This window comes from Oncorhynchus gorbuscha, linkage group LG17 (assembly GCF_021184085.1).
Source record: "Oncorhynchus gorbuscha isolate QuinsamMale2020 ecotype Even-year linkage group LG17, OgorEven_v1.0, whole genome shotgun sequence".
NCBI classification, from domain to species: domain Eukaryota; kingdom Metazoa; phylum Chordata; class Actinopteri; order Salmoniformes; family Salmonidae; genus Oncorhynchus; species Oncorhynchus gorbuscha.
In genome coordinates, this window is record NC_060189.1 from 23,517,297 (window position 1) to 23,545,281 (window position 27,985).

The 27,985-nt window shown below is 43.1% G+C and overlaps 2 protein-coding genes across 3 annotated transcripts; both read right to left on the reverse strand.

Moving 5' to 3' along the window:
- Window positions 1-3,112: 3,112 nt before the first annotated feature.
- LOC124001383 (glutathione-specific gamma-glutamylcyclotransferase 1-like) lies at window positions 3,113-8,649 on the reverse strand. Its single transcript, XM_046308137.1, has 4 exons — window positions 8,632-8,649; window positions 8,266-8,412; window positions 7,891-7,926; window positions 3,113-3,478 (listed from the first exon to the last, which is right to left on the reverse strand). The coding sequence occupies exons 1-4, from the start codon at window positions 8,647-8,649 to the stop codon at window positions 3,113-3,115; spliced, it is 567 nt and encodes a 188-aa protein (XP_046164093.1).
- Window positions 8,650-12,380: 3,731 nt separating this feature from the next.
- On the reverse strand, window positions 12,381-19,303 carry LOC124002075 (delta-like protein 4). Of its 2 annotated transcripts, none has more exons than XM_046309333.1 (11): window positions 18,841-19,303; window positions 18,406-18,669; window positions 18,046-18,103; window positions 17,081-17,344; window positions 16,373-16,433; window positions 16,098-16,228; window positions 15,719-15,888; window positions 15,180-15,396; window positions 14,215-14,968; window positions 13,979-14,087; window positions 12,381-13,821 (listed from the first exon to the last, which is right to left on the reverse strand). In XM_046309333.1, exons 1-11 carry the CDS (start codon window positions 18,892-18,894, stop codon window positions 13,816-13,818), a joined length of 2,088 nt encoding a protein of 695 aa, XP_046165289.1. In that variant the 5' UTR covers window positions 18,895-19,303; the 3' UTR covers window positions 12,381-13,815. The 2 variants fall into 2 exon arrangements, with proteins under 2 accessions (XP_046165289.1, XP_046165288.1); XM_046309332.1 differs by having other exon boundaries at window positions 17,081-17,347.
- Window positions 19,304-27,985: the final 8,682 nt, after the last annotated feature.

Consider the following 27,985-nt stretch of genomic DNA (forward strand, 5'->3'; position numbering starts at 1 on the left):
GAAAGTATTCAAACCCCTTGACTTTTTCCACAATTTGTTACGTTACAGTCTTATTCTAAAATGGATTAAGTCAATTTTTCCCTTATCAATCTACACACGATACACCATAATGACAAAGTGACAACCGGTTTTAAGACATTGTGCAAATGTATTAAAAGTAAAAAATAAAAATAAACATATTTACATAAGTATTCAGAACCTTTGCTATGAGTCTCAAAATTGAGCTCAGGTGCATCCTGTTTCCATTCATCATCTACAACTTGATTGGAGTCAACCTGTGGTAAATTTAATTGATTGGCATGATTTGGAAAGACACAGTGCATGTCAGAGCAAAACCCAAGCCATGAGGTTGAAGGAATTGTCTGTAGAGATCTGGGGAAGAGTACCAAAAAATGTCTGCAGCATTGAAGGTTCCCAAATCAAATCAAATCAAAATCAAATCAAATTGTATTTGTCACATACACATGGTTAGCAGATGTTAATGCGAGTGTAGCGAAATGCTTGTGCTTCTAGTTCCGACAATGCAGTAATAACCAACAAGTAATCTAACTAACAATTCCAAAACTACTGTCTTATACACAGTGTAAGGGGATAAAGAATATGTACATAAGGATATATGAATGAGTGATAGGCAAGATACAGTAGATAGTATCGAGTACAGTATATACATATGAGATGAGTATGTAAACAAAGTGGCATAGTTAAAGTGGCTAGTGATACATGTATTACATAAGGATGCAGTCGATGATATAGATATACCTTATATAAGGTAGCATTGTTTAAAGTGGCTAGTGATATATTTACATCATTTCCCATCAATTCCCATTATTAAAGTGGCTGGAGTTGAGTCAGTGTCAGTGTGTTGGCAGCAGCCACTCAATGTTAGTGGTGGCTGTTTAACAGTCTGATGGCCTTGAGATAGAAGCTGTTTTTCAGTCTCTCGGTCCCAGCTTTGATGCACCTGTACTGACCTCGCCTTCTGGATGATAGCGGGGTGAACAGGCAGTGGCTCGGGTGGTTGATGTCCTTGATGATCTTTATGGCCTTCCTGTAACATCGGGTGGTGTAGAAAGGCCATAAAGATCATCAAGGACATCCCAAGAACACAGTGGCCTCCATCATTCTTAAATGGAAGAAGTTTGGAACCATCAAGACTCTTCCTAGAGCTGTCCGCCCGGCCAAGTTGAGCAATCGGTAGAGAAGGGCCTTGGTCAGGGAGGTGACCAAGAACCCGATGGTCACTCTGACAGATCTCTAGTGTTCCTCTGTGGAGATGGGGAACCTTCCGGAAGGACAACCATATCTGAAGCTCTCCACCAATCAGGCCTTTATGTTAGATTGGCCAGATGGAAGCCGCTCCTCAGTTAAAGACACGACAGCCCTCTTGGAGTTTGCCAAAACAAGATTCTCTGGTCTGATGAAACTAAGATTGAACTTTGGCTTGAATGCCAAGCTTCACGTCTGGAGGAAACCTGGCACCGTCCCTATGGTGAAGCATGGTGGTGGCAGCATCATGCTGTATAGATGTTTTTCAGCAGCAGGAGACGAGTCAGGATTGAGGCAAAGATGAACGGCGCAAAGTACAGAGAGATCCTTGATAAAAAACCTGCGCTCAGGACCTCAGACAGGGGCAACGGTTCACCTTCAACAGGACAACGACCCTAAGCACACAGCCAAGACAACACAGGAATGGCTTCGGGACAAGTCTCTAAATGTCCTTGAGTGGCTCAGCCAGAGCCCAGACTTGAATCCAATCGAAAATAGCTGTGGAGCAACGCTCCCCATCCAACCTGACAGAGCTTGAGAGGATCTGCAGAGAAGATTGTGAGAAACTCCCCAAATACAAGTTGGCCAAGCTTGTAGCATCATACCCAAGAAGATTCTAAGCTGTTATCGCTGCCAAAGGTGCTTCAACAAAGTACTGAGTAAAGGGTCTGAATACTTATGTAAATGAAATATTTCCATTTTTTATGTTTAATAAATTTGCAACCATTTCTAGAAACCATTTTTTGCTTTGTCGTTATGGGGTATTGTGTGTAGGTTGATGAGGGGAGAAAACTATTTAATCAACTCTAGAATAACGCTGTACCGGAACAAAATGTGGAAAAAGTCAAGGGGTCTGAATAGTTTCCGAAGGCACCGTCTAGAATTAGACTGAGTGGCCTAATGGATAAGATGTCGGACTTCGAATCAGAAGATTGAGGTTTCGAGTTCCTTCATGGTCGTTCAATTTCACTAGCTTAACTTATTTAGACAGGTTCCTGATTTCCCTAAATAAGACATGTCTCATGTTGCCTGGAAAAGTTAGGACATTGTTATGTAGATTTAATAATCATAGACTGTGTGGCCTAATGGATAAGGAGTCTGATTCTGCATCAGACAATTGAAAGATAGTCTCTTCATAGTTGTTCAAATCACTAGATTCCTTCATTTAGATAGGCTCCCAATTTCTCTACATAAGACATATCTCTTGTTGCTGGGAAAAGGTAGGATGTTGTTATATAGCTTTAATAATCTCAGACTGCATGGTGTAATGTTAAGGTGAAACTGTGGTATGCCACCGAGGTAAAGGTTACATTTTCTGTTTTATATGAGTAGATTTCTTCAGTCAGCCAGCCTCTGTCTTCATAGTAAAAGACCCTAGGAGTCTTGTACGCAATGCAAGACTACTGTATGATTAAGTTATTCTTTAATATGTAATCAAAGTATACAATAAATGCTGTTCATGGCTATACTAGAAAGCAGGTTTGTGTACAAACAGTCCTTAGTAACCAAGTTACTGGGAAAGGTTAAGGTGAATTCTGTCACCATTTTTGCACAAGATTGCAGGAAATATAAGAATTTCAGATTTCCCTTTACACACCTTGTAGAGAAACATACAGCACCATACTTGTAATCTCATTGCCCATTAACTTAAAACATTTCAATGTCATGGGCGTTCATGGACAATGGACAACAAAAACAGTGATCATGACATGTTGACCCTTTTTATGAGTTATAGTGACTCGCACTCTCTTCATATTGTCATTGTCTTCACATTGATCATATTAACAAGTAGGGTCATTGAGTGGTCGTTCGTTGGTCTGATGTGAGTATCCCTGGCCCTGGTAGTTCAGATGAGCAGAGCCAGGGCGGCTGCCTCTATGGAGAAGAGATGGTCATCCTCTACCTCAGGACAGTACAGCCTCATGAACTCAGCCAGGCGAAGGAGGTACTCTATGTTGTGGCCCGTGTTGCCTCTGCAGATGGCAATCTGAGCAGCTATCTCTGTGGGAGTGGCAGGCCCAAGATATATGGGGTTGTCAGAGGTGGCGATGTAGACCAGGGCAAGCAGAGACCCTTGGCACTTCTCTCTGGGAGTGAACTCCACCATCTTGGTGGCGTAGCCCCCCAGCACAGCCTCTCTCACATTCAGATACTGCAGAGACTCCTCCATTTGGGAGTCGGTGACCTCATAGGCTATCCCCCAGGTGCAAGCCTGCCGTAAGAAGAGATGGATGTTAGACTGGTGCAGGAGAAGTAGGTAATCAGATTGAATATATTGATAATTTTGACTAAGACACGCACCTACAGCAAGACATCAATATCACCTGAGAAAGTATACGAGCCAGCGAAACAGCCCGTGTATCTGATGTAGTATGGCCAAAAAGAGTATGAAGTGTTATTCTTTTTGGCCAAATAGCATCAGACACCTCGCTCAGATGCTTTCTCTGGTGAAATAGTTTCAGCCTCTCGCGAAATGAAGGACAATTATTAAACATGGATAGACACAATGAGAAATCATACATTTTTGGGGAAGCCTGGCTTCCCTTGGAATCAATGAATACACACCACTTTGTAGGCTGAATGTCATTCCACTTACGTGTTTGTATTAGATGTCCGTCTATTCAAATTGCAGGTGCACAGTGCACTGTTCAGATGCTGGACTTATTTTGGAGTAGATGAACATGCGCAGGTAACCTACTTAAAGGAGTAGTTCACTATTTTACAACTTGATGTTAGATGGTTCCTCACTCTGAAAATAGTCTATGGGCCAAGACAAACTGTAATCCATTGATCCGTTTTCTTTAAACAGCCAATACAAACTTCAACTAACTTTAGCCAACACAAGCTAACAATCAATGGAAGTGCTGGAGGCATGTTTAAAAAAATGTATGTCCAAATCACCTGAAATCAATTCAAATCAACTCCCTATCTGGTTTGATGGTACTTAAGGTACGTTGGCCATTTAAAAAAAACATGGTCACATGCCCCCATCACTTCCATTGATTGTTAGTGTGTGGTGGCTAAAGTTAGCTGAAGTTTGTAATGGCTGTTAATAAAAGAAAACTGAACCATGGACTACAGTTTCTCCTTGACCCATAGACTACTTTCAGGGTGAGGGGCCATCTAATCTTCAAGTTGTAAAATAGTGAGCTTCTCCTTTAATCTACTTTTTGAAGTGATTTGTTTGACAATCAGATAAAAACATAATGGCTGGTTGTGTTCATGACACATTAAAAGGTCAAAGTTCAATTACATGTCTTTACTATAAAGCCCATAAAAATAGAGACCCCTCTAATGTCACAGTATAATTTGCACTCTGGATGCCACTTTCAAGTGAATTTACAGATGTATGCTAAAATCCTTATATCAAATCCTGACCTTGAATCCAAAAACTGTAACAGGTGTTTTGAAATTGATGTATGATTTATTTGATCAGAGAAATGTACAAAACCTAAGCTCAAACATTTAATGTGTTGAACCAAAAAATACACCTTGTGTCACAAATATCACCGAAGGTGGCTCCCCTTCACGTTCGGGTGGCGCTCGGCGGTCGTCGTCGCCGGTCTACTAGCTGCCACCGATCCCTTTTTACCCTTTTCGTTTGGTTTTGTCTAATTGGTTTCACCTGTTCCTTGTTGGGGTTTTTGGGTTGGGGTTATTTAAGTTCGGTTAGCCCGCCTGTGTTTGTGCGGGCTTGTTACTGTTATGTCAAGAGGTGTTCCTGATTATTGTTGGGTTTTTTCACTGTCCGGGGGTACCAGTTTGTACTTGGGTAGAGTGTATTACGCCTGTGTTCGGTGTCACCCGTTGTACGTTTTTTCCTGAATCCTCTGCTCTCTGCGCCTGACTCCACACCCATCACTCTTCGAGAATTACAGAAGCCTGCACCAAAAGTATAGTCAGCAGGAGCAGCGACCACCCCTCTCCCCGCGATGGAGGAGTGTGTCCTTCATCACACGTCCATGGACCGCTGGGAGAGGAGTGGTCTCCCTACTTCCCCTCCAACCCTCCCACCTGCAACGCTACCATCTCCTCCAGCGATATCCGGTACCAGCTCCCTGCGTATGACGCCTCCGAGGGAGTACGATGGAGCGGCGGCGGGGTGCCAGGGATTCCTACTCCAACTCGAGCTTTACCTGGCCACCGTTTGGCCGGCTCCCTCGGACGAGGAGGGCGTGAGTGTCCTCGTCTCTTGCTTGACGGGTAGATCCCTGGAGTGTGCCAATGCCGTCTGGAATGGGCCCGAATCGGCGAGGGGCCACTACCTGGAGTTCACCCGCCGTTTTCGGGCCGTGTTCGATCACCCTCCAGAGGGCCGAGCGGCGGGTGAGAGATTGTTCCATCTCAGGAAGGGGACGAGGAGCGGGCAGGACTTTGCGCTGGAGTTCCTGACCTTGGCCACTGGAGCGGGGTGGAACGACAGGGCCCTGATAGACCATTACAGGTGTAGCCTGAGAGAGGACGTCCACAGGGAGCTGGCTTGTCGGGACAATACGCTCACCCTGGACGAGCTCATAGACCTGTCGATATGGCAAGACAATCTGATGGCTGCTCGCGGACGTTCTGAAAGGGTCCTGTCTGTTCCACCTCCTGGACCTCCCGCTCCCATACCTATGGAGCTAGGGGGGGGGCTGCATCTAGGGAGACCGGAGGCATGACCGAGTACCTCGTCATGCCGTACGGGTTAAAGAATGCTCCAGCCGTCTTTCAATCCTTCGTCGACGAGATTCTCAGGGACCTGCACAGACAGGGTGTGGTGGTGTATATTGATGATATCTTGATCTACTCTGCCACATGCGCTGCACATGTGTCTCTGGTGTGCAAGGTTCTTGGGTGACTGCTGGAGCATGACCTGTACGTGAAGGTGGAGAAATGTGAGTTTTCCAAACAAGCCGTTTCCTTCCTGGGTTATCGCATTTCCACCTTGGGGGTGGTGATGGAGTGTGACCGCGTCAAGGCCGTGCGTAATTGGCCGACTCCGACCACGGTAAAGGAGGTGCAGCGGTTCTTAAGGTTTGCCAATTACTACCGGAGGTATATCCAGGGTTTTGGTCAGGTGGCGGCTCCCATTACCTCACTGCTGAAGGGGGGACCTGTGCATTTGCAGTGGTCGGCAGAGGCGGACGGAGCTTTTCGTCGTTTGAAGGCGCTGTTCACCGACGTGCCAGTGTTGGCGCATCCGGACCCCTCTTTGGCGTTCATAGTGGAGGTGGACGCATCCGAGGCTGGGGTTGGAGCCGTGCTCTCTACCCTCGTCAGGTCTCCCAGGAATTTCGAGGACAGTGCAGGGTCTTAGGGGGAAGTACTCGTGGCCCACCTTAGTTAAGGATGTGCGATTCTATGTCTCCTCCTGTTTGGTGTGCGCCCAGAGCAAGGCTTCTAGGCACTTGCCACGAGGGAAGTTACAACCCCTCCCTGTTCCACAATGGCAGTGGTCCCATATATCGGTGAACTTTCTCACTGATCTTCCCCCCGTCTCAGGGAAACATGACGATCCTGGTCGTTGTGGATCGGTTCCCTAAGTCCTGCCGTCTTATCCCGTTGCCTGGTCTCCCTACGGCCCAACAGACTGCGGAGGCTCTGTTCACCCACGTCTTCCGGCACTACGGGGTGCCCGAGGACATCGTTTCTGATCAGGGTCCCCAGTTCACATCCTGAGTGTGGAAGGCGTTTATGAAATGTCTGGGAGTCTCGGTCAGCCTGACCTCGGGGTATCACCCGGAGAGTAATGGGCAAGTGGAGAGAGTGAACCAGGAGGTGGGTACGTTTCTGCAGTCGTATTGCCAGGATCGGCCGTGGGAGTGGGCGAGATGCGTCCCCTGGGCTGAAATGGCCCAGAACTCACTACGCCACTCCTCTACCAACATGTCACCATTTCAGTGCGTGTTGGGGTACCAGCCGGTGCTGGCACCATGGCATCAGAGCCAGACCGAGGGTCTTGCAGTGGAGGAGTGGGTGCTGAGTCCCGTGGGGGACATATTGGATCCATCTATGCTGAGGGAGTTCCATCGCCTCCTTCCGGATCGCCCTGCGCCTCGCCCTCTGGGTGGTCCTCGAGGCCGGTGTTGACGCACTGTCACGAATATCACCGAAGGTGGCTCCCCTTCGCGTTCTTGTGGCGTTTGGCATTCGTCGTCGCCGGTCTACTAGCTGCCACTGATCCCCTTTTCCCCTTTTCGTTGTCTAATTGGTTTCACATGTTCCTTGTTGGGGTTTTTGGGTTGGGGTTATTTAAGTTTGGTTAGCCCGCCTGTGTTTGTGGGGGTTTGTTACTGTTATGTCAAGAGGTGTTCCTGATTATTGTTTTTTTTTTCGCTGTCCGGTGGGGTACCAGTTTGTACTTGGGTAGAGTGTATTACGCGGGTGTTCGGCGTCACCCGTTGTACATTTTTCTGTTGGACATTAACCGAATCCTCTGCTCTCTGCGCCTGACTCCACACCCATCACTCTTCGAGCATTACACCTTGAATCGATTAAGGTTCAATATGTTATGACCCCCCCCCGCCACTGCCAGTGTCAATGTATTTTACAACACAAAGTACAGTACTTATTCATGGTAGACAGGATCAAAACAAATGTGAGCTGTAGGTGTGTTCTGGGTTATTTTGAAACAAAGCCACTTACATCATGATCTTCCACTAAAGTCACCACTCTACCTGGCTGTGGAGGATAAGGACCATAGATATAAGGACAGAGATTAATAGAGCACATGAGGATCAATGCACAGTCAGCATTGTTTTACCAATTAATTTCTACTTAGGCTCACATGTAGTAGGCTAGTCTAGCCTATCAGGCTAGGTATTTTTGGCCATGCCAGACCTTTATGTACGTTGACATTTCCATAACCAATATGTTTGCAACACAAATCAGACATTTTTTATTAAACTTTTCATTTGACTTCCCACCTTCTGAAGCTCAACAGTTTGATCTGAGATAATATTATGTCTGTCTACAGCAGCAGCAAATACACTGATTGTATTTCTGAAGGTAAAGACTTACCAAGTCTTTGTCTCCTCGATGAAAATTGTCCCCATGCCAGAAGCGTCTACTAAATCCTTTGATATAGCCTACGTAGTTTCTCTTGTATTTGAAGTCTGGTTTCCAGACTAAAGAGCCATATCCGAATATCCACAGGCTGGGGTTTTTCTGAAACAGTAATGTCCAGTAGCTTCATTATGGTCAGGTTCAGGTAATATGTAAGAGAAGATGTAAAGTATTGCCTATTTTCTTCTGTCAAGAAATAGCCCGCTGGGCACACACTGGTTGAGTCAAAGTTGTTTCCACGTTGAACCAAAGTGGAATAGACGTTTAATTGAGGTCTGTGGCCAGTGGGAACTGTTATATGATGTTACCGGTGGAGCTCACTCTCCTTTGTAGATGCATTCCGAAGCATGAGACCGCTGAACTACTGCTATAAATGCATTTCACCGAACCATGGTTTTTCCTAGGCGTTTCGAAGTCTTGCTAATGCGTAATAACCCTATCATAGCCTACCCAAAGATGTTGATAAATGTAAAAGAGCTGATGCATAGACCTAGTATCTCTCACCGCAACTTATATCTGTACAATCAGTTTGGTGTGTCTATCAACCAATGTGCAGTACTACTACAACAGTATATTGGTGTACAGACAGACACGTGTATGTGTTTTGTGGCGGGATGTCAGGCCAAGACGTTGCTGACCAATGATATCATAGATGAGGTCGTACTAAAAGTACAAGCCGACCAATTAGAAACCTTATCGAGCACAAAACATTCTCTGAAATCCTGTTTTCGAACGTTACAATGTTGCTATAACAACATATCTGACGAACAGACACTGACAAACAATAACATGGAATTATATGAGTGATCTGTGGTGGAGAGTGGGGAAAATTGAGCCAAATGCGTAAATTGAGCCACCACTGTTTGTAGGAAACCATAAACAAAATTAATAATTTGACCAAATATTTAGGACGAGGTCATCATTTCATGGAGTCTGTGAAGGAAGAAACCACATGGCATGGAAAAAGAGTTAAGCAAATTGGGTCCCCAAAAATATTTGCACGAAGTGAAATTATTGTATTGTGTTAGAGGTTTCATGATGCTTGCTTCTAAAATGTTTAGACATTTTTTATTTTATTTAACCTTTATTTAACTAGGCAAGGCAGTTAAGATCAAATTCTTAATTACATTGACGGCCTACCAGGGAACAGTGGGTTAACTGCCTTGTTCAGGGGCAGAACGACAGATTTTTACCTTGTCAGCTCGGGGATTCGATCCAGCAACCTTTCGGTTAAAATTCTTAAAAGAGTAAAAAAGTGGTCTCTTGGCACAACTTACCCCATGTGTGGGGTAAGTTGTGCAAACTGAGGTATTTTGTGCCGAGAGACCACTTTTTTTGGACAAGCTATGTTTTCAAAACTGAAATGTTTAAATTAATTCTGATTATTACCAGGGAAATATATGTGGATAGCTTTGTCAGACAATAATACTATTTCTATTGACAGAGTAATGCTGAATGGGAAGAAAATGGCTCAACTTACCCAACTCTCCTCTACTGTCTGAATTGATTTTGAGCATCACAACTGTTTTGATAAGAGAGGGGATTTATTAAGTGTGTAGTTTAATCTTTACTTGTGGTGTCACAGGAAGTAATGTACAATGTAGCCTACTGTATTTGCAATCTTGTAGTCATTTGATTTACTGAAAATGGTATCTAATAATCATGATTCACATAAAAGACACAGACATATAAAGTAATTCAACAATTCATTAATTCATGAATTACTTCATTCATTCATTATTCCATCCTTTCATTGTATTTCAGAGGATAGTTTACATAACACAGAAACGGCAAGCTATTTTTCCCCATTCACAGGATGTTGAAAGCTCTTACATTATGTTCCCTTGTTATACATAGATTGACAGTGACACTGGCTGTCTAATGTCCAAACTTGTGAGTTGATTTGAGTATATCCTGTAAAAATGCTTTGCTTGAGATCTTGCAATTCCACCATGGATGTTGGTGTGATAGTAGTGTTTGAAAAATACATGTTTACTCTCTTTGAAGTACTTTGAAGTACTGTATGTATATCACTGTTTGCTTCATTGCTCTCCACTGTCAGGAAAGTAAGGCAAACAGCAAGCCTGCAGTCTCTTTTTAACCATGTGTGAAAACAGAGCTCCCATTATATCCTTGAGTGTCACATAGTGTGATACCACAGAAGCAGCTAATGAGATTAGCTATAAATAGAAGCATTAGCTTGCAGAATAAGATCCAAGTATTGTAAAGCCCTTTTAACATCTGTTCTCTTCTTAGGTGTCTCTCTAGCACCCTATATAAGCTTGTATCATACCTGATCAATGAATGACGCTTAAGTAGACGATTTACCTTCAGCCCTCTTTGACCTCAGGCTAGGACAATGATGTTTTGGTCCTACCGTGGCATGAACAACACAGTCTGGTAATGGTGTTCCATATACAATATCTTATTTGATATCATCACAAAATCTTAAAATATAGAATACACCCCGTGCCTCTAGTTATCCAACTCTCATTTTAAGTACTGAAGGAAATGTTGCAAGTAACTTCCATGTATGATTTACTGCCCCCATGTGTTAATTAAGAACATTACAAAAAGAAAGAAAACTGCCTGAATTTACTGTATTTCCTGAGATCAGATGCCCTTTCCTCAATGTTAACATGCAAATTATTGTCAATACACTCTATTTTGAAAACTGTTTTAGGTTTAATTTAGATGTAATTCTCATTGTTTGAGTGTTGTAAAGCAGTCATTTACTATTGTCTTTATATTCTGGAAAGTCACTAGTTGGGGTCTCCGCAGTCGAGCACTTGATTCTCTTTTGTTCAAGCTGGCCTGAAGCACGTTTAGGTACTCTCTTTCTATCAGTCATAAATATGTTTGTTTTTTATAGGACTTTGAGGTTTTTTGTGATGAATAAATGCCTTTATAATCAAACATCTTATCCTTGTGAAGAACATAGAGCAATTGATAATGATGTTTGCAACCGTGGGAAATAGGAATGGGAGAATATATTTTTATCAACGTGCAGTCTTTTTGTAACAGATGTGAGAGAAGTTGTTGGCCAGTGTCCTGTGCATTTTAATCTGACGGGATGCAGGAAATGTTGTCAATTGGCCAAAAACAGGATGCTTTGATTGTAACACAATGAAAATATGTGGCTTTATGGTAGATGTCTGAAAGGGTTATAAAATAGGAAAGAAAATATAATATGTGAATTAAACAAAAGTGTGTGTGTTAGGGTTGTTAAGAGAAAATAATGAATCAAACTAATCAATATAATAGCAGAGATGGATGATCAGGTGTTAAGCATGTGATCGTTGTCTTTGTTGGGAGATCTGGACTGGCTGGGGTGTTGTGTTGGCTTTAGCACCCCTTCAAGGCTGCCGGTAACTTGGCACTGGACTCTTGGGGCCCTATTTGCTGCATTCACGCTCAGTTAGAGAGGAGGCACTGATTTTCCCAGTGGTGTAGGGTCACACCCCAAAGCATCTGCCTGGTTTTGTTAAGTAGCCTCTTTTCCAGATTGTGTTTCCTCCTCGTCTCAATATTTTAACTTATGGGGTGGACATCCAAGGAAACAGCTTGACATTTTAACACCAGAAAAGCAGAGTGAGTCATTTTGACTCAATATGAATTTAAAATTATATTACCTCTACAATTGTTTAAGTAATGTCCCCTCCATCCTGGACTTTTCCTAAATAAGTCTATTTAACACATGTATGTTGTAAGAATTTCGATATCACAAACAGTTTTGTCATATTTTTCCCCGAAAATGTACTTTTTCAAATTCTCCCACAGAGTCACATGCAGCAACGGATAGTCTACAGTAACATAAGCAAATGAACATGCTATTGAGTTAATACAAAATAAAAAAAGACCTTCATAAACACAACCCACATATTTTTTTCTTCGATACCATATATTAAATGTATTTATTAGACTGTTAAGAGCAAATGAGTCAAAATGACTGCTCATTGACTCAAATGGAGTTAAGACAGTTTAAAGCAACTTGAATGCTTGACAACAAGGAGCATAAGGATGAGATTGGTGTTCTTTTTGAAAAACAAACACAAATACTGACCATATTGTGTACTGTACTTCAACATTTTTATTCAATTTTTTTTAATATATAACTTTTGTCCATATTTCTCACATTGCTGTCAAATACAATACTGTCCACTAAATGATTGCGTGCACATTGATTTCACATCACATTGACTCACCAGTCACCACCATATGCATGTGATTACTAGAACTGCTACAAGGTCATACATCATCTAGACAAGAAGCCATTTCCACAACAGGGGATGGACTTCAACGGAAGGTTCTTAATCATTCCAATATCTAGGCAAATTGAAAGTTCTATAGTTGACCACTTCTACTCAACATGAAACCAACAAACAGTGTACCAGATATGTTTTCATTGTTTAAAAAACAACAATCACAACAACATTAAACATGAAAATAAATTCTACTTTTTGGGCATCAAATTGAAAACCGTTATACACCGACTTCTAAATTTATAAATATACATTATATACAAAATAATCGTATAAAACATAATAGAAAGACCAGTGCTTCATAATATTTAAATAACTAGTGAAATACTAATCTTTAAAAAAAACATTATTGGTTCAGTAATGTCAATTCTAATTATAGGCGTCCTTGGTATGATAGTCACTTTTGTTTTTCTTTGTTTTAATTTCTGGGCAATGTTGCATAATAAGAATTAAAATGCTTCTTCTTGAATCCCCCTGGCACTACGTCATTTATTGCATCAGTTGTTTTCTCTTAAAAGGATTTTCTCTTCAGTTTTTGTTGTGCAATGGATCCAAGAAGAAGCAGGGTATCAAGCTCTATAACCCATACTTAAGGCTCTGTGATTCGGGATGCATACATTCTTTATTAACATTTTTTATGTAAATAATAATCATAATAATAATTTACAAAATTGACATAGGCCTGGGTCTCAAATATTCTCAAAAAATGAACCGTTTCTAGTATTTTTTTTCTCTCCTTGAAAGTTTATTAAACAAAGTCTCCTTTTTTTGCATACTGTAGCACATCACCAGGGTAAATGGAAGTAGCTGGCTTCTTCCACAGTCTTGTTGGCAATAAGTTGATTGGTTGGTTGCTGATGGCTGATTATCAAAATAAGGTGGAGTATCTCCAGACAGAGCCCTCTCATCCTGCTGATGGGCAAGGTGGCATAAACACATAGGTCTGTTTTCCATGGATATGGTCGGACAAGTCCTGTCAAGGGGCTGAATCTGTCCGTACACCCTGACGGTGAAACATCCAAAAGTCCAAGTTGTGTATTATTTCTCACAGTCTGTTCAGTCCTTACATTCTAACAACGTTCTGTAGTTTGAGTCCTATTGCATTCATAGAGCACACCGGCTCGGTCCAGTTATCAAGTTTTCAAGAGCAGCAATTCACAGTTAAATAAATCCCTGTCTGTTTCTACACTGTAAACAGTCCAGAAGATATCCATTCTTCAGAATGTCTGATACCCTCCATGTATTATACCTGGTAGTAGAAGACAAAAAGTTAACTAGTTTAATCATAAGAGCAATATAATGGAAACCGTGATATATTTTTGCATTGCTGATTGATAACTGTTAATGACATGCTGTCAAGAGTTGCAGGAACATGTTCAGAGGAAATGTGAAAAAATCATCTTTACCTCAGTTGCTATGACGCATTCATTTTTCTCCTCTGCTATCACAAACACAGACTGGTATATGGAATCTCTTGGAGAACATATCGTTGCTATCCTACACTCTGGCCTTTCGCTGTAAATGAAAAGAAAACATGTCAACACTTTTAAACACCAAACCACTGTCATTTATGAAACCCTGGAGAATAGGATGTAGGTCAAATCTATCCAGGTTGTCATCTGCAGGCAGCATTTGAACTTACCTGTACTTTCTACTCAACGGCATTTTCTCCTCTAGCGTCTTTTTACAGTTCTCGTCTTTATCCTCTTGCGACGGCTCATCCTTGTACTCCTTGAAGGTTTTGTTGTCCAAGTGGTAGTTGATGTGTTTGTGGTTTTGGGACTTCTCCCTGAGACAATCCACCTCCACCTCCAGGTCCACCTTTTTGTTGGTGTTCTTCAGCTGCAGGTCAGAAATGAGGTTCTCCTTCTGGAAATGTGAAAGATTGTTCATGGTCTCTGAGTCCTGCTCCCTCTTCCTCTGCTGCTGGATGTGGCGCAGGACCATGGCCACCATGAAGATCAGCACCAGGAGCACCACCAGGCCCACACCCAGACAGATGGCTGCCCAGTTGAGCCTGTCTTGGGTCTCTCTGACAGGGCTGGGGGGGCTGGGGCTGGGGGGGATGAGTAAAGGCACATCGTAGTACTGGCACTGGGTGCCGCTGAAGTGGGCTGAGCAGGTGCAGTCAGCAGGCTGGCCTTTGGCCCTGTTGGTGCAGGTCCCACCGTTCAGGCAGGGTTTGGAGGCACAGCTGTCAGTGGGCTTGTCACAGTTGCGGCCGGTGTAGCCCAGGGCGCAGATACAGGTGTAGTCGTTGATGCGGTCCATGCAGCTGGCTCCGTTGGCGCAGGGGTTCATGGAACACTCGTTGATGTTGATCTCGCAGCGTGGGCCAGTGAAGCCTGAGCGGCAGCTGCACCAACGTGTGGTGCCGTGGATAACACAACGTCCACCTGAACAGAACAGCCCAGCATTATCAAACAGTGCACATCATATTCAATTGAGGTTAGCTCTAATGCAGATGTCTCTAGAGAGAACATTCCAAATTGATTTGTTTGAGTAAGTGCTCTGTACTGACAGTGTTGAAAAGAACTGAAAGTCAATGAACAAATTCCTTCTAATTGTTGTTGTTGAGATGTGGAGAGAGTGGAAACTATCACATACCATTTGTACAGGGCAAGGAGGTGCATTTGTCCACTTTCTTTTCACAGTTGAGTCCAGTGAAGCTCCCTGGGCACTCGCACATGTAGCTCCGCCCGTTGTCCCTTTCTCTGCACTTCCCGTGGAAGCAGGGTGAATCGGCACAAGTCAGCATTCTGTGCTCGCAGTGCGTCCCCTCGAACCCCTGTGGACATGCACACCTATAGCCGTTCTCAAGGTCCTGTTGGCCACAGATAGACAGAGGTTATCACAGCCCACTGTCACAGGAAACAATCCCAGCAAAATTCGGTGTAGGTTTCTTGCTGTGCCTCTCATTTCGATGCCCTTGCGACTCCACATTATTATCTCATAATTCTCAGGCCCCCTGTGCCCCAGTTTGAATTACATTCATTTACAGGAGAGAGTATGTGAACTGGCTAAAGGTCTGTCTGTTGCATTCTTCTATACCGGCCTAGAGATGTGGATAGATATAGGAAAAACAAAAACAGGAAAGCCTGTGTGTGCTGTGTGTTGTGGGAAACGGATAGGCTTTCCGGGCTTACCAAGCACTGGCCTCCGTTCCGACAGGGCTGGCTGTCGCACTCCCTGACCTCGCTGTCACACTTATCCCCTGTGAAGCCCGGCTGGCAGGTACAGGTGTAGCTCCCCTGGCCCGTGTTCATACAAGTGGCCCCATTACGACACGGCTTGTGATGGGTGCAATAGTTCAGATCTGTGGATAAACGTGTTTGAAAAACAGTTACTCCCCGGCCCTAGTCTCCTACCATAATCAGGATGCCTGATGACTCTTGCAATATTATAGGAACATGTCATATTTATACTGCCATAGAGCACGTCTTGTGGTTTCCCCCTATGGGCTATTGAACAGCAGTTCTTCTGTATTGTTTCACAGCAGGACCCAGAGGAGCCGGAGACACTGACCTTGGTCACAGAGGAGGCCTCCCCAGCCCTCTTTGCAGGTGCACTGCCAGGGCTGCTGACAAGTGCCATGTTTGCAGGATGGATGCCTTTTACACTCATTACAGAAGGTGCCCTGCCAGCCCTCTCTGCATCTGTCACAAACAAAACATCACACCTTTAGCACTGTGTACTTACACACATGCAGGCAAATACACATGCAGGCAGGCAGGCAGGCAAGCATGTATGTAAACACACACAGACTCACACACACACTAGATGAACTATTGTATACTTACACACACTGTCCTGGCCTTGAGCAATTTCCATTTATTTTGCTGCACCCTTCAAGGCAAATTGCTGCATATAAACGTGAGACAAAAGAGGAACTTTATTTTTTTGTAAACTCATTCAACAATACATCATAAAGCTTCAGACTCGGATTAGGAATTCCCTTCCCACTGTTGTAGTATCAAAACGGTTCCCTGTCTATTTCTAATGAAACCTTCATTTGCTGTTTCTGTGTTGTGACATTGAATTTGCATGGTTACAAGACTAGTGTTTAACGGCTGGTTAGGCCTGAGCAGATGCTTGGTCTCAAAAGCGGACAGCTGCCCCATTGTTGTTGGTAGGCTGTTGAACCCTGTTTGCAGCTGCTGCCCTACCGCTCAACAATAGAGCCCGCAATTTAGTGGCGCGTGGCTGATAATAATGCCGCGATTAACCCGGCGCGTGCTGCTTTACCAGAACGCTACCCGGGATTATTCTACCCACATGGTCCCAAAGTTGTGAGAAATCTAGGGGTGAAGGGGCTGGGTTGGTAGGGAGCGCGCCGCACTATTTTCGCTTATCCTTGTCACTCCAAACTGCAAATCTACGCCTTTCTAGAGCAGCGGCATCTCGACACTATGGGCCCTATTATGCAAATACTTTAAGAAATAACATCCTACTACATTTTGTGAAAGGTCTTCTTAAGAAACCCAGAACATTTTATTCTGATTGCTTACGTTCTTCGCAGTATTGTCCCTTCCAGCCCGGTAGACATGATATTTGCCCGTCAGGGTTGCAGGTGTAGTGGCCAAAACGGTCGTCTCTTGGAGCGCATATTTTTGAACAACTGTCCCCGTAGTAATTTTCATGGCAGATGAACCGGTATGAGTACCTTAACTCCGTCTGCCTCACACTTTGCACATCCTGGGACCACTCGTCTCCTACTTCCAACTTTCTTTGAATGGCAAAATAACTAATCAATAAAGCAGGGTTGTTTGTATCTGCTGGGATAGAGAACAAAAAACATGCGTCAAGATAGTGTGGCCTATCAAGTAGGCCACTACTGTGTGATTGCATGCTTTAAAAAAAGGCCAAACAAACAGTGCACATTGTCTTGAATTATTTCTCTCAATATGATATATAGAAAGTAAATGTGTAATGCAAGTTTTCAGTTTATGATAGGCATGTATCAAGGCCTGTGCCCTATTTTTCAATTGGGTCGTTGGACTGCGATTGAAATGTCATCTTTGTTTATGTCAGCAAAACATTTTCAACCCATTATTCCCCTTCCAAAGGGCGGAACAGCAAAAGGTGTCAAATACAGGAAAAGCAGTCAGAGGCTTTTGGCAAGATTTAGATATTCTCACTAAAGACTTGAACACTTTCCCACGCTTAAAATAAACCAGAGGAAGTGCGATTGTGTTGGACACAGAGCATGAAAGAAGTGCTCTGTTGCACGTAATTCATCATGACACATGGACATCAACACATTCATATGTCCAAGTTTCATTATAACTGCAACATTTCTGTGTACATTGCATTTATTAATACTGCATAAATTGCATGCATTTATGCTGCATACATGGCATTTAATTATACTGCGTAATGATTTAAATCTAGAGCATAGGGAGTATTTGTCATGCATCTTTAACAGTGCCATGTATCCCTCTAGCGGTGGTCACGTATGTAGCGCGCCACTCACCTTCAGGTAGATCCGCTGAAGGAGAAAACCATGCTTCAATGATTAGAGAAAACGAGCCCTGCGAGTGGAGAAAAAACATGAGCCTACCATGAGTTTCATTTTTTCAGTTGCACATATTTTTTCATGATTTTTCTCTTCTTTAGATAACATCTATTGAATGATATGTGGACTAGGCTCATGACATACTAACATGTTATCATAAATCCTCATGCACGTCTACAAAGGTTAGTGCAGTTGTTTGATTTATGCTTAGCTCTTCACCACCCATCTTATTGCAAACACCGTTATTCCATGTATCAATAGGCATATATATTCTCAACCACTTCAATGTGATATTTTAGGCAATGCATAGTGTCTTACCGGCCATGCGAAGTGGGTGAGTGGCAGGCGAATAGGTTTAGTGAACGTGCCGTCCTCCATGACGCTGAACGAGTTGGTGCCTAGTACAGGTGTAACGACGCTGCCGAAGTAGCAGTCACCTGGTGACACTACGGTCTGGTAGTTCTTCAAGCAAACTCGAAAAAAAGTCCTACACGCTGGACTACAAGCTACGCCGTTTGCCAGCAAACCTCTATTATTCTGAAACTGATGAAGATCAAGCTCGAATACACCAGATCCCAGAACCTAAAAGAAGAGAATCAATGAATAAATATAGAACAATATTCCATTGCAATAATTTACATTGCGCATTATTATAGGCGTATTATATGCTATTACATTGCGCATTATTACACTGTTGCTGTGTCAACATCTAGGCATGAACGATTCCAATAATAGTTTAACTATAAAAATTACCTGCTTAAAAATCGTTATAATAATTGCGATGATAAAGGTAAACCAAGTTGCCATTCTTTTCCACAGATCGGTTCGTATCCTTTGAAAAATAACCTGTTCTCCACAGAGGGCTCTTATTCCAAGCAGTGATGATGAAATATGAAGTTTGGAAATGATAAATAAATAAATCCTTCTTCAAAACCTTTTTGGGCGAGACCGAGCTCCGCAATCCAAAACGCGCAGAAGTTGAGAAACCTTGTTATCCAGACAGTGAGATGCAGGTCAAACGCATAACAGTAACGTCAATATCCACAGTTTATTCATCCTTCTGTCTTTACGTTGACCTTCCATCTTGATCCTGCTGAAAATGTGTTTTCTCTTGGCGTTGTGTCGATGCAACTCTTGCGCTTTGCTTATACAGAAAGCTTCTGGTGGCGCCAATATTGTTATGAAAATATGGCAGGACATCAGTCACAGAGCACTCTGTTTCTTAATGAAGGGTGTTTCACGTCTCGGTTCACGTTATATACGTGTGTGTCATTATGAATACTGTCAATCAATAAACACCGCCCCTTTCCATCCACGCCTGTTGCAACCAACCCTCATGTCCAATTGTAATAATCCTGCCGTTGTCTCTCGCAGGAGACAGACTTCTGACTATCAACAATTCGGCATCTGTTGATATGTTTTTGGTTCACTGAAAGGGGTTTTCAGCACGTGTAGCCTCACAGCAATTGTGGATTTGGTAGCCTTACAGCAATTGTGAATTTGGTATCCTTACAGCAATTGTGAATTTGTTTAACAAAGGATAATTTATATATGTTGTTACGCACTTTTTTTCAAAATATATTTGTAATAATTATTATTTTAATTATTATCGGAAATTAAATGTCATCATCTTTATTTGATGTTATTATCAGTAATTACGAAATTAATATCATAGCATTTGTACGAAAATCCTGTCTATTTTACCCTGTCTATAATTAATTGTGACTCGTTATCTCTCCCAGACTGTACCTTTAACATTGGATAACTATTAGTTAACATTTGATATGGTTTGTGTGGTTTATATTGCGCTAGTAGACATTCCTGATAATCGTAAAACGGATGACCTTTTCCTTTTTTTAACCTGTGCATCCATTTTGCACTCTCCAATTGGCTGTGCGTCATCGGGTGCGCCCTCATCCACAAAGATGCTGCGTGCCTCTTTGGCCGCGTGCCTACCATTATCACTGACCACACATCTTTGTTAATGCCACATATTATATAGAATAGTGAAGAAGAAGAAGCGGGAGATAAACATACAGCTGTATGATAATGAGCTGAGCTCTATCCAAACCACTGCGCCTCAAAAATCACAAGTCTTTGAATGCACCCACTCATCAGAAATGTGAAGAACTGCTCAAATCCAAAAACTTCCAGTCTCATTCTCTGACATAATTATTGTAACAGAGGCTATCAAGATATGTATTTATGTTAATTAATTCAAATCAGTATTGTTTTTCAACATTCTACATGTTTTTGTTTACAAGTTTGATTATTGTTGTGTGTTTCGGGGTAAACATACTAGATTATTGTTGTATATTTCGTGTAAACTAAGAGTTAATTACCCTGTTCACATTGTGTTGATTTCTATTAAATAAGTGGGTTCGATTCCCGGGACCACCCATACGTAGAATGTAGGCACACATGACTGTAAGTCGCTTTGGATAAAAGCGTCTGCTAAATGGCATATATTATTATATTATTATTATTATTATTAAATGCCCAGTATAATACCATGCCACCTGCTCAACCAACCTCCATTATATGACCTTCACTGGCAGACAGCCAATTGTGGAAATTGAAGTGGGGGCAGACTGTAGTCCTACTCATTATATGTTAGTTTAACTTTTAAACAACTATGTTTATTGAACATGTAATATCCAGCCAAGCTGTTAAATAACTTTCCCTCTTTCCTTTTTAAGATCAAATGATTGTTGAGAGAAGGAAACCAAAATGAATCCAATTAAGTACATGTAGGACTTAAACAAATCATTTAAACCCTCCATACAGTTTTATCACACATAGACCCATGCTGGGTGACAGCATTGTTGCCTTTATCACTTATTGAGCAGACCGCCTTGTCCAGCAGGATTTACAGTGGAGGAGTGAGGGAACAGGATTTACGAACTGTTCCCTGGCCAGATGAAGGTGTCTCATGGCAGAACACTCCTGCAGAGATGACCTCATCTACACCCCCCACGTTTGACTTATTGGTTGAAGGCGATTCTGTTGAGCACAGGGACAATGGACTATTGAGTCTCAAATCTCCAATGCACTGGAGCCCTTTTCCCACCATTCACCGTGGCACACTGGACTGGTCCTGTGGAGAAGCGCTGGAGTCTTCAGACTGGTCTACTCTTTACTCAACAGTTGCAGTGATGCTCAGAATTTCAGGAGATCAGAGTCATAGCACCTGAGCTCAGCCAGACTTTTGTAGGGTTATTTTCCTGTTTTCTTAAGTGATAGTATGGATGCAATCTGTAAAAAGCCAGTTTATTCTGACTGAATGAAGGAAACTGGTGAGCTTCAGTACCGTGCTAATGAGTCATACCCAAGGCCCCTCATACACACTTCAAAACTTCTACACAGATGAATAATTTAGGAGGTGGTAAATTATTAAATTAATGCATACCACTGCTGGCTTGCTTCTGAAGCTAAGCAGGGTTGGTCCTGGTCAGTTCCTGGATGGGAGACCAGATGCTGCTGGAAGTGGTCGTTGGAGGGCCAGTAGGAGGCACTCTTTCCTCTGGTCTAAAAATAATATCCCAATGCCCCAGGGCAGTGATTGGGGACACTGCCCTGTGTAGGGTGCCGTCTTTTGGATGGGACGTTAAACGGGTGTGTTGACTCTCTGAGGTCATTAAAGATTCCATGGCACTTATCGTAAGAGTAGGGGTGTTAACCCCAGTGTCCTGGCTAAATTCCCAATCTGACCCTCAAACCTTCGCGGTCACCTAATAATCCCCACTTTACAATTTGCTCATTCATCCTCCTCCTCTCCCCTGTAACTATTCCCCAGGTCGTTGCTGCAAATGAGAACGTGTTCTCAGTCAATTTTCCTGGTAAAATAAAAGATAAATCAAATAAATAAAAGTAACTGTCTAAGTTAAATTGCCTGGATTTGTAACCTACATCCTTTAAATATGATAAACAAAAACAGACAGCATCAGATAGGCATATGGAGCTGTATCTCCAGTATTCTACACTTGGTGTCATCAAACTTTCTCAATATTTACCCCATACATTTACATTTACATTTAAGTCATTTAGCAGACCTCCCCAATCCCATTTCATCACTATTTGCCCATCACCCTGTACCTCCCCAATCCCATTTTATCACTATTTACCCATTACCCTGTACTTACCCCAATCCCATGTTATCACTATTTACCCATTACCCTGTACTTACCCCAATCCCATGTTATCACTATTTACCCATTACCCTGTACTTACCCCAATCCCATGTTATCACTATTTACCCATTACCCTGTACTTACCCCAATCCCATTTTATCACTATTTACCCATTACCCTGTACCTACAGTACCCTAATCCCATTTTATCACTATTTACCCATTACCCTGTACCTACAGTACCCTAATCCCATTGTATCAGTATTTACCCATCACCCCGTACCAACCCCATCCCTACAGCAAATCACCCCGTACCTACCCCAATCCCATTGTATCAGTATTTACCCATCACCCCGTACCAACCCCATCCCTACAGCAAATCACCCGGTACCTACCCCAATCCCATTGTATCACTATTTACCCATCACCCTGTACCAACCCCATCCCTACAGCAAATCACCCCGTACCTACCCCAATCCCATTGTATCACTATTTACCCATCACCCTGTACCAACCCCATCCCTACAGCAAATAACCCGGTACCTACCCCAATCCCATTGTATCACTATTTACCCATCACCCTGTACCAACCCCATCCCTACAGCAAATCACCCCGTACCTACCCCAATCCCATTGTATCACTATTTACCCATTACCCTGTACTTACCCCAATCCCATTTTATCACTATTTACCCATTACCCTGTACCTACAGTACCCTAATCCCATTTTATCACTATTTACCCATTACCCTGTACCTACAGTACCCCAATCCCATTGTATCAGTATTTACCCATCACCCCGTACCAACCCCATCCCTACAGCAAATCACCCCGTACCAACCCCATCCCTACAGCAAATCACCCCGTACCTACCCCAATCCCATTGTATCACTATTTACCCATCACCCTGTACCAACCCCATCCCTACAGCAAATCACCCGGTACCTACCCCAATCCCATTGTATCACTATTTACCCATCACCCCGTACCAACCCCATCCCTACAGCAAATCACCCCGTACCTACCCCAATCCCATTGTATCACTATTTACCCATCACCCTGTACCAACCCCATCCCTACAGCAAATCACCCCATACCTACCCCAATCCCATTGTATCAGTATTTACCCATCACCCCGTACCAACCCCATCCCTACAGCAAATCACCCCGTACCTACCCCAATCCCATTGTATCAGTATTTACCCATCACCCTGTACCAACCCCATCCCTACAGCGAATCACCCGGTACCTACCCCAATCCCATTGTATCACTATTTACCCATCACCCTGTACCAACCCCATCCCTACAGCGAATCACCCGGTACCTACTCCAATCCCATTGTATCAGTATTTACCCATCACCCTGTACCAACCCCATCCCTACAGCGAATCACCCGGTACCTACTCCAATCCCATTGTATCAGTATTTACCCATCACCCCGTACCAACCCCATCCCTACAGCAAATCACCCGGTACCTACCCCAATCCCATTGTATCAGTATTTACCCATCACCCTGTACCAACCCCATCCCTACAGCGAATCACCCGGTACCTACTCCAATCCCATTGTATCACTATTTACCCATCACCCCGTACCAACCCCATCCCTACAGCAAATCACCCGGTACCTACCCCAATCCCATTGTATCAGTATTTACCCATCACCCTGTACCAACCCCATCCCTACAGCGAATCACCCGGTACCTACTCCAATCCCATTGTATCAGTATTTACCCATCACCCTGTACCAACCCCATCCCTACAGCAAATCACCCGGTACCTACCCCAATCCCATTGTATCACTATTTACCCATCACTCCATACCTACTCCAATCCCACCCTGTATCTACCCCAATTTTATCACTATGGTTGTGCCCTTATTCATTTGAGCATTTTAATATTGTGGCCTGAAATAACATGACATTTCAGCCTCTACCCTTTTAGGGTTATTTACACTCCGCCAATGCAAACTATAACCTAACTGTCTCTATTCTCTCCTCTCATTGCTAGCCTTGTGTAAACACATGTTTGGAAAGGAGACATAGGCCGTCCGTAATTCCATCTGCAGCGGCCCCTTTCGCGCGTCATTTTCCTTTGTGTCAGTGTTTTGTAAAGCTGCTCTCTCTCTCTGATTGTTCTCCTGCCTTTTAGCTTGGATCTGAAACCCTTAGAAATAAAACGTCCATTGGGAAACAACAAGGTATGAAGGTGCATTTGGATTTAGCTTTCACCCCTGCTGCTACTGATAGTTTCTACAGCAAAACACTGACATTACACGTCTCTATAAGCCTCTATTGATGCTAATATATTTCCAAAACATGTTGAAATATGAGGATACCCCTTCATCGCCGGTCAAGTCAAGCGTGATCAAAACATTGTCATAACTGAATTTCTTTCAGCTGTGTGTCCACATTTCTTACTGTAAACCTGTATTGTCTCATTGCCAGTGTAAGTACTGTGTCATCTCCGATATGTGCCTATTTTGTTCACTGTTCCAACAGTATCAACACACTGGGCATGTGCAATGGGAAATTAGCTACAGTGTTAACAGATGGCCCATTTTAGGCCAAAAACCTGCCCCTGTTTAAAGCACAGCGGTTTAACACTTCTTAACAGCACATTTGATCTCTATGCTCCAATCTGTCCAGTGACTCAATGGAGCTTTTGATGTGCTCTGCCAATGGATCTGAGGCTGGATCTAAACATGTCGCCCTATACGAAGAGAAATCACCTGCTGTCATGACTAGAGAACACAATGCTGTTTGTCCTCACCACTGCACTCTGCTGCCTGGTTTCATCTGAAACTGGAGCTACACATGCAGTTATCTAATGCTGCATATGTAAATCCTTTGCAAAGTAGAGTCTTTGTAGAGTTTGTAGAAAATATCTAAATTCAGCGGTTAACCTCAATTAGTTGGAATTTTCAAAGCAGTAATGGCAGTCATTTTTGAATAACAGCATATTTGCCAGTGAATTTGAATGCAGTGCAGTCTCCCTTGTTTGACAGGCTTCCAGCACCAAGCAGTTTCCTGATCAGCCCTTTCTGGGCAGGCAGCAGGATTTATACCTACTAGCATATTAGGGAGTGGTGGGTGAGAGGAACTAATGTCTGACTCATGGATGTGTTACAGTGTAATGGAACCAGATGATGGATTTTTCTCCATTTGCTTCCAAGGGAACACGTGGAAATCCGCTATAGCTGCAGTCATAGATTCCCATTTTGTTTGTCACTCTCCCGTCATGAGAGTTGCAGTCTTGATCTTCGTCATCTTCATAGTAACCAGCAACTTAGACAATGCTGTAGGTGAGTTGACTGCACCTGCACTGCAGATGGCTGCTGGCTCTGGCGTCAGACGTATTAGAAATGAAAGCCGCGGGCTGTTTTGGAACTTTTCAACCACCCTCTTGGTGTAGTGTTGACTAAACAGTGTCCTGTCAGCACTCTGCTACCCCTCTGCTACCCCAATGACAACACTCTTCTATAACTGGGGCTGTTTCGTGCTGCCTGGGATTTAGGTGACACTAGGACAAAGAGGACATGGCCTATTAAGTAACTAACTGCTCTCTAGACACACACTAAGAAGTCAGTTGGTTAGCATGTTGAGTCAAGTTTGCAATGTGGTACATGAGGACTCAGCCATTTGGATCTGTTAGTAAGAATAATAATAACACAACGTGTGTACAGTGATATATGATAGGTTGACGCATAAACAAGTAGCTACTTACAGTAGCATATATACTGGGGTTAAAACAAGAATGTTTCTTTTTTTTAAGCAATGTTTTTAAGGTTGGAGAGTACACAAAATCAATTTGTGGTGTCAGGGACCAGTGTATGTGTGACAGCCTACCGAGCCCCACGGGGCCAGGGCCAGCCTGGGGAGAGGGATCCATCAACAGGGACAACGGGACAGGGACAGCACATGTCACTCCTACCTCAAATCAAATCAAATATATTTATATAGCCCTTCGTACATCAGCTGATATCTCAAAGTGCTGTATAGAAACCCAGCCTAAAACCCCAAACAGCAAGCAATGCAGGTGTAGAAGCACGGTGGCTAGGAAAAACTCCCTAGAAAGGGCAAAACCTAGGAAGAAACCTAGAGAGGTTTCTGTACCTCCCACCCAGGGACCATTACCACAGACAGGAGGGGCAGGGCAGGGCCCTTCAATGAACACCATTGATCACTGTAGCTCTGCTCTGTTCAGCTCCGCTCCAGGTCTTACACAAGGTGGGGCAGCAGGGACATAAAGCCGGCCATCAGGGCATCTGTCACTGTAGGACCATGACTCCTCCCGCCTCTGACTCACTTAGAGGAAGTGTATGTCTGTGCCAAGTAGAAAGAAAGTCAAATATAGAATGTGTATTGTATTAGTGACACTTGAAGGACAAGTACATTAAAGTTGCATGGGTTATTTTTTTTTGTCACAATAATATCATTTTGTGTGTGATGTCTGATTGCAGAGCTAATTGTGTGTGTGGAAGTTGTGGACCTTGAGGAAATCCTTCCCCATAGAGGTCAAGGCATTGCCTAACAGAAGACAAAACCCTCCAACAGGAAAAGGAAAGAGAAAATTGGAGGAGTGGGATTAAGTCTGACGGTGTGAAGAGGGCCGTTAAGATCACACTAGTCCAGGCAGCTTCTCAGATTTACACCCTGACAGAAGACAGGCCCCTCAGGTTTAATGGACTGCATGTTACACTCAAACTGATCACTCTATGTGACTCTGAAACAGGGGCATTCCCTTCTTCATATGATGTACAGTAGAGGTCTATGTTTACTAAGTCACCATATTCCATTATCAGTAAGACAGTGCAGATATACAGTCATACAGTCCCATACTCACCTAATTGTTAAAGCCACAGACAGTACTGTAGTGAGTACCAACAGGGGTTTTAATAATATGTAGTAATGCATATTCAACTGTATATTACAATTTAGACTGTAATGTGTCAGTGTTAAAGTAGATGTAGTTAGTTGCACTGTTCTGTTCTCCCCAAGAACATCATGAGACTGATTGGGATCAAATCATTTCACCTTGTCATGGAGTTCCTGTAGCTGGCGCGATTATATGCGATAACGGCCTGTGATTCTGGCTTAATTATGGAGTGGCCTAATGATCCCTAATCAGCTGTTCTTCCTGCACTTCCTGGCCAAGGGCACATGACCTCTAAGACTCGGTAGTCATATTATTGTTTATTTACAGGACTGGGGGTATTTTTGGATGGCTGTTGTTTTTTCCTTTTTGATTAGAAATTCCTGGTTTGTCCCTTCCCCATTTGTTGGATGCCGAGGCCATTTCCTACCCTGCTTCCGATTCACATAGTATGACTCCTGGGAATTAGGTGTGTTTATGGGTTCTTGTCTGTGAGAGAGTATGTCCTTTTGGGTCAGAAGTGAGGTCTACAAGGCAGATCTCAGGTTTTCATTAGTGCACCGTTGTATGTGGTATCTCTGTATGGAATGTTCTATTGACACTATACACTGTTTACAAAACAATTAAAACACCTGCTCTTTCCATGATATAAACTGACCAGGTGAATCCAGGTGAAAGCTATGATCCCTTATTGATGTCACTTGTTCAATCTTCTTCACTCAGTGTCAATGAAGGGGAGGAGGCAGGTTCAATAAGGATTGTTAAGCCTTAAGAAAATTGAGACATGGATTGTGTGTGTGTGCCATTCAGAGGGTGAATGGGCAAGACAAAAGATTGAAGTGCCTTTGAACGGGGTATGGTAGTAGGTGGCAGACACACCGGTTTGAATGCTT

Excerpts from the sequence above, each read along its gene's own strand:
- LOC124001383 (XM_046308137.1), bottom strand. Across the intron at positions 7,927-8,265 it reads ATCGAGGAGACAAAGACTTG|CCAGGTAGAGTGGTGACTTT; the intron begins GTAAGTCTTTAC and ends TATCCTCCACAG. Across the intron at positions 3,479-7,890 it reads CTTTAGTGGAAGATCATGAT|GCTTGCACCTGGGGGATAGC; the intron begins GTAAGTGGCTTT and ends TTCTTACGGCAG.
- LOC124002075 (XM_046309332.1), bottom strand. The coding sequence starts at position 18,894 with ATGGCAACTTGGTTTACCTTTATCATCGCAATTATTATAACGATTTTT. Across the intron at positions 18,670-18,840 it reads TTATAACGATTTTTAAGCAG|GTTCTGGGATCTGGTGTATT; the intron begins GTAATTTTTATA and ends CTCTTCTTTTAG. Across the intron at positions 16,229-16,372 it reads TCAAGGCCAGGACAGTGTGT|ATGCAGAGAGGGCTGGCAGG; the intron begins GTAAGTATACAA and ends TGTTTGTGACAG.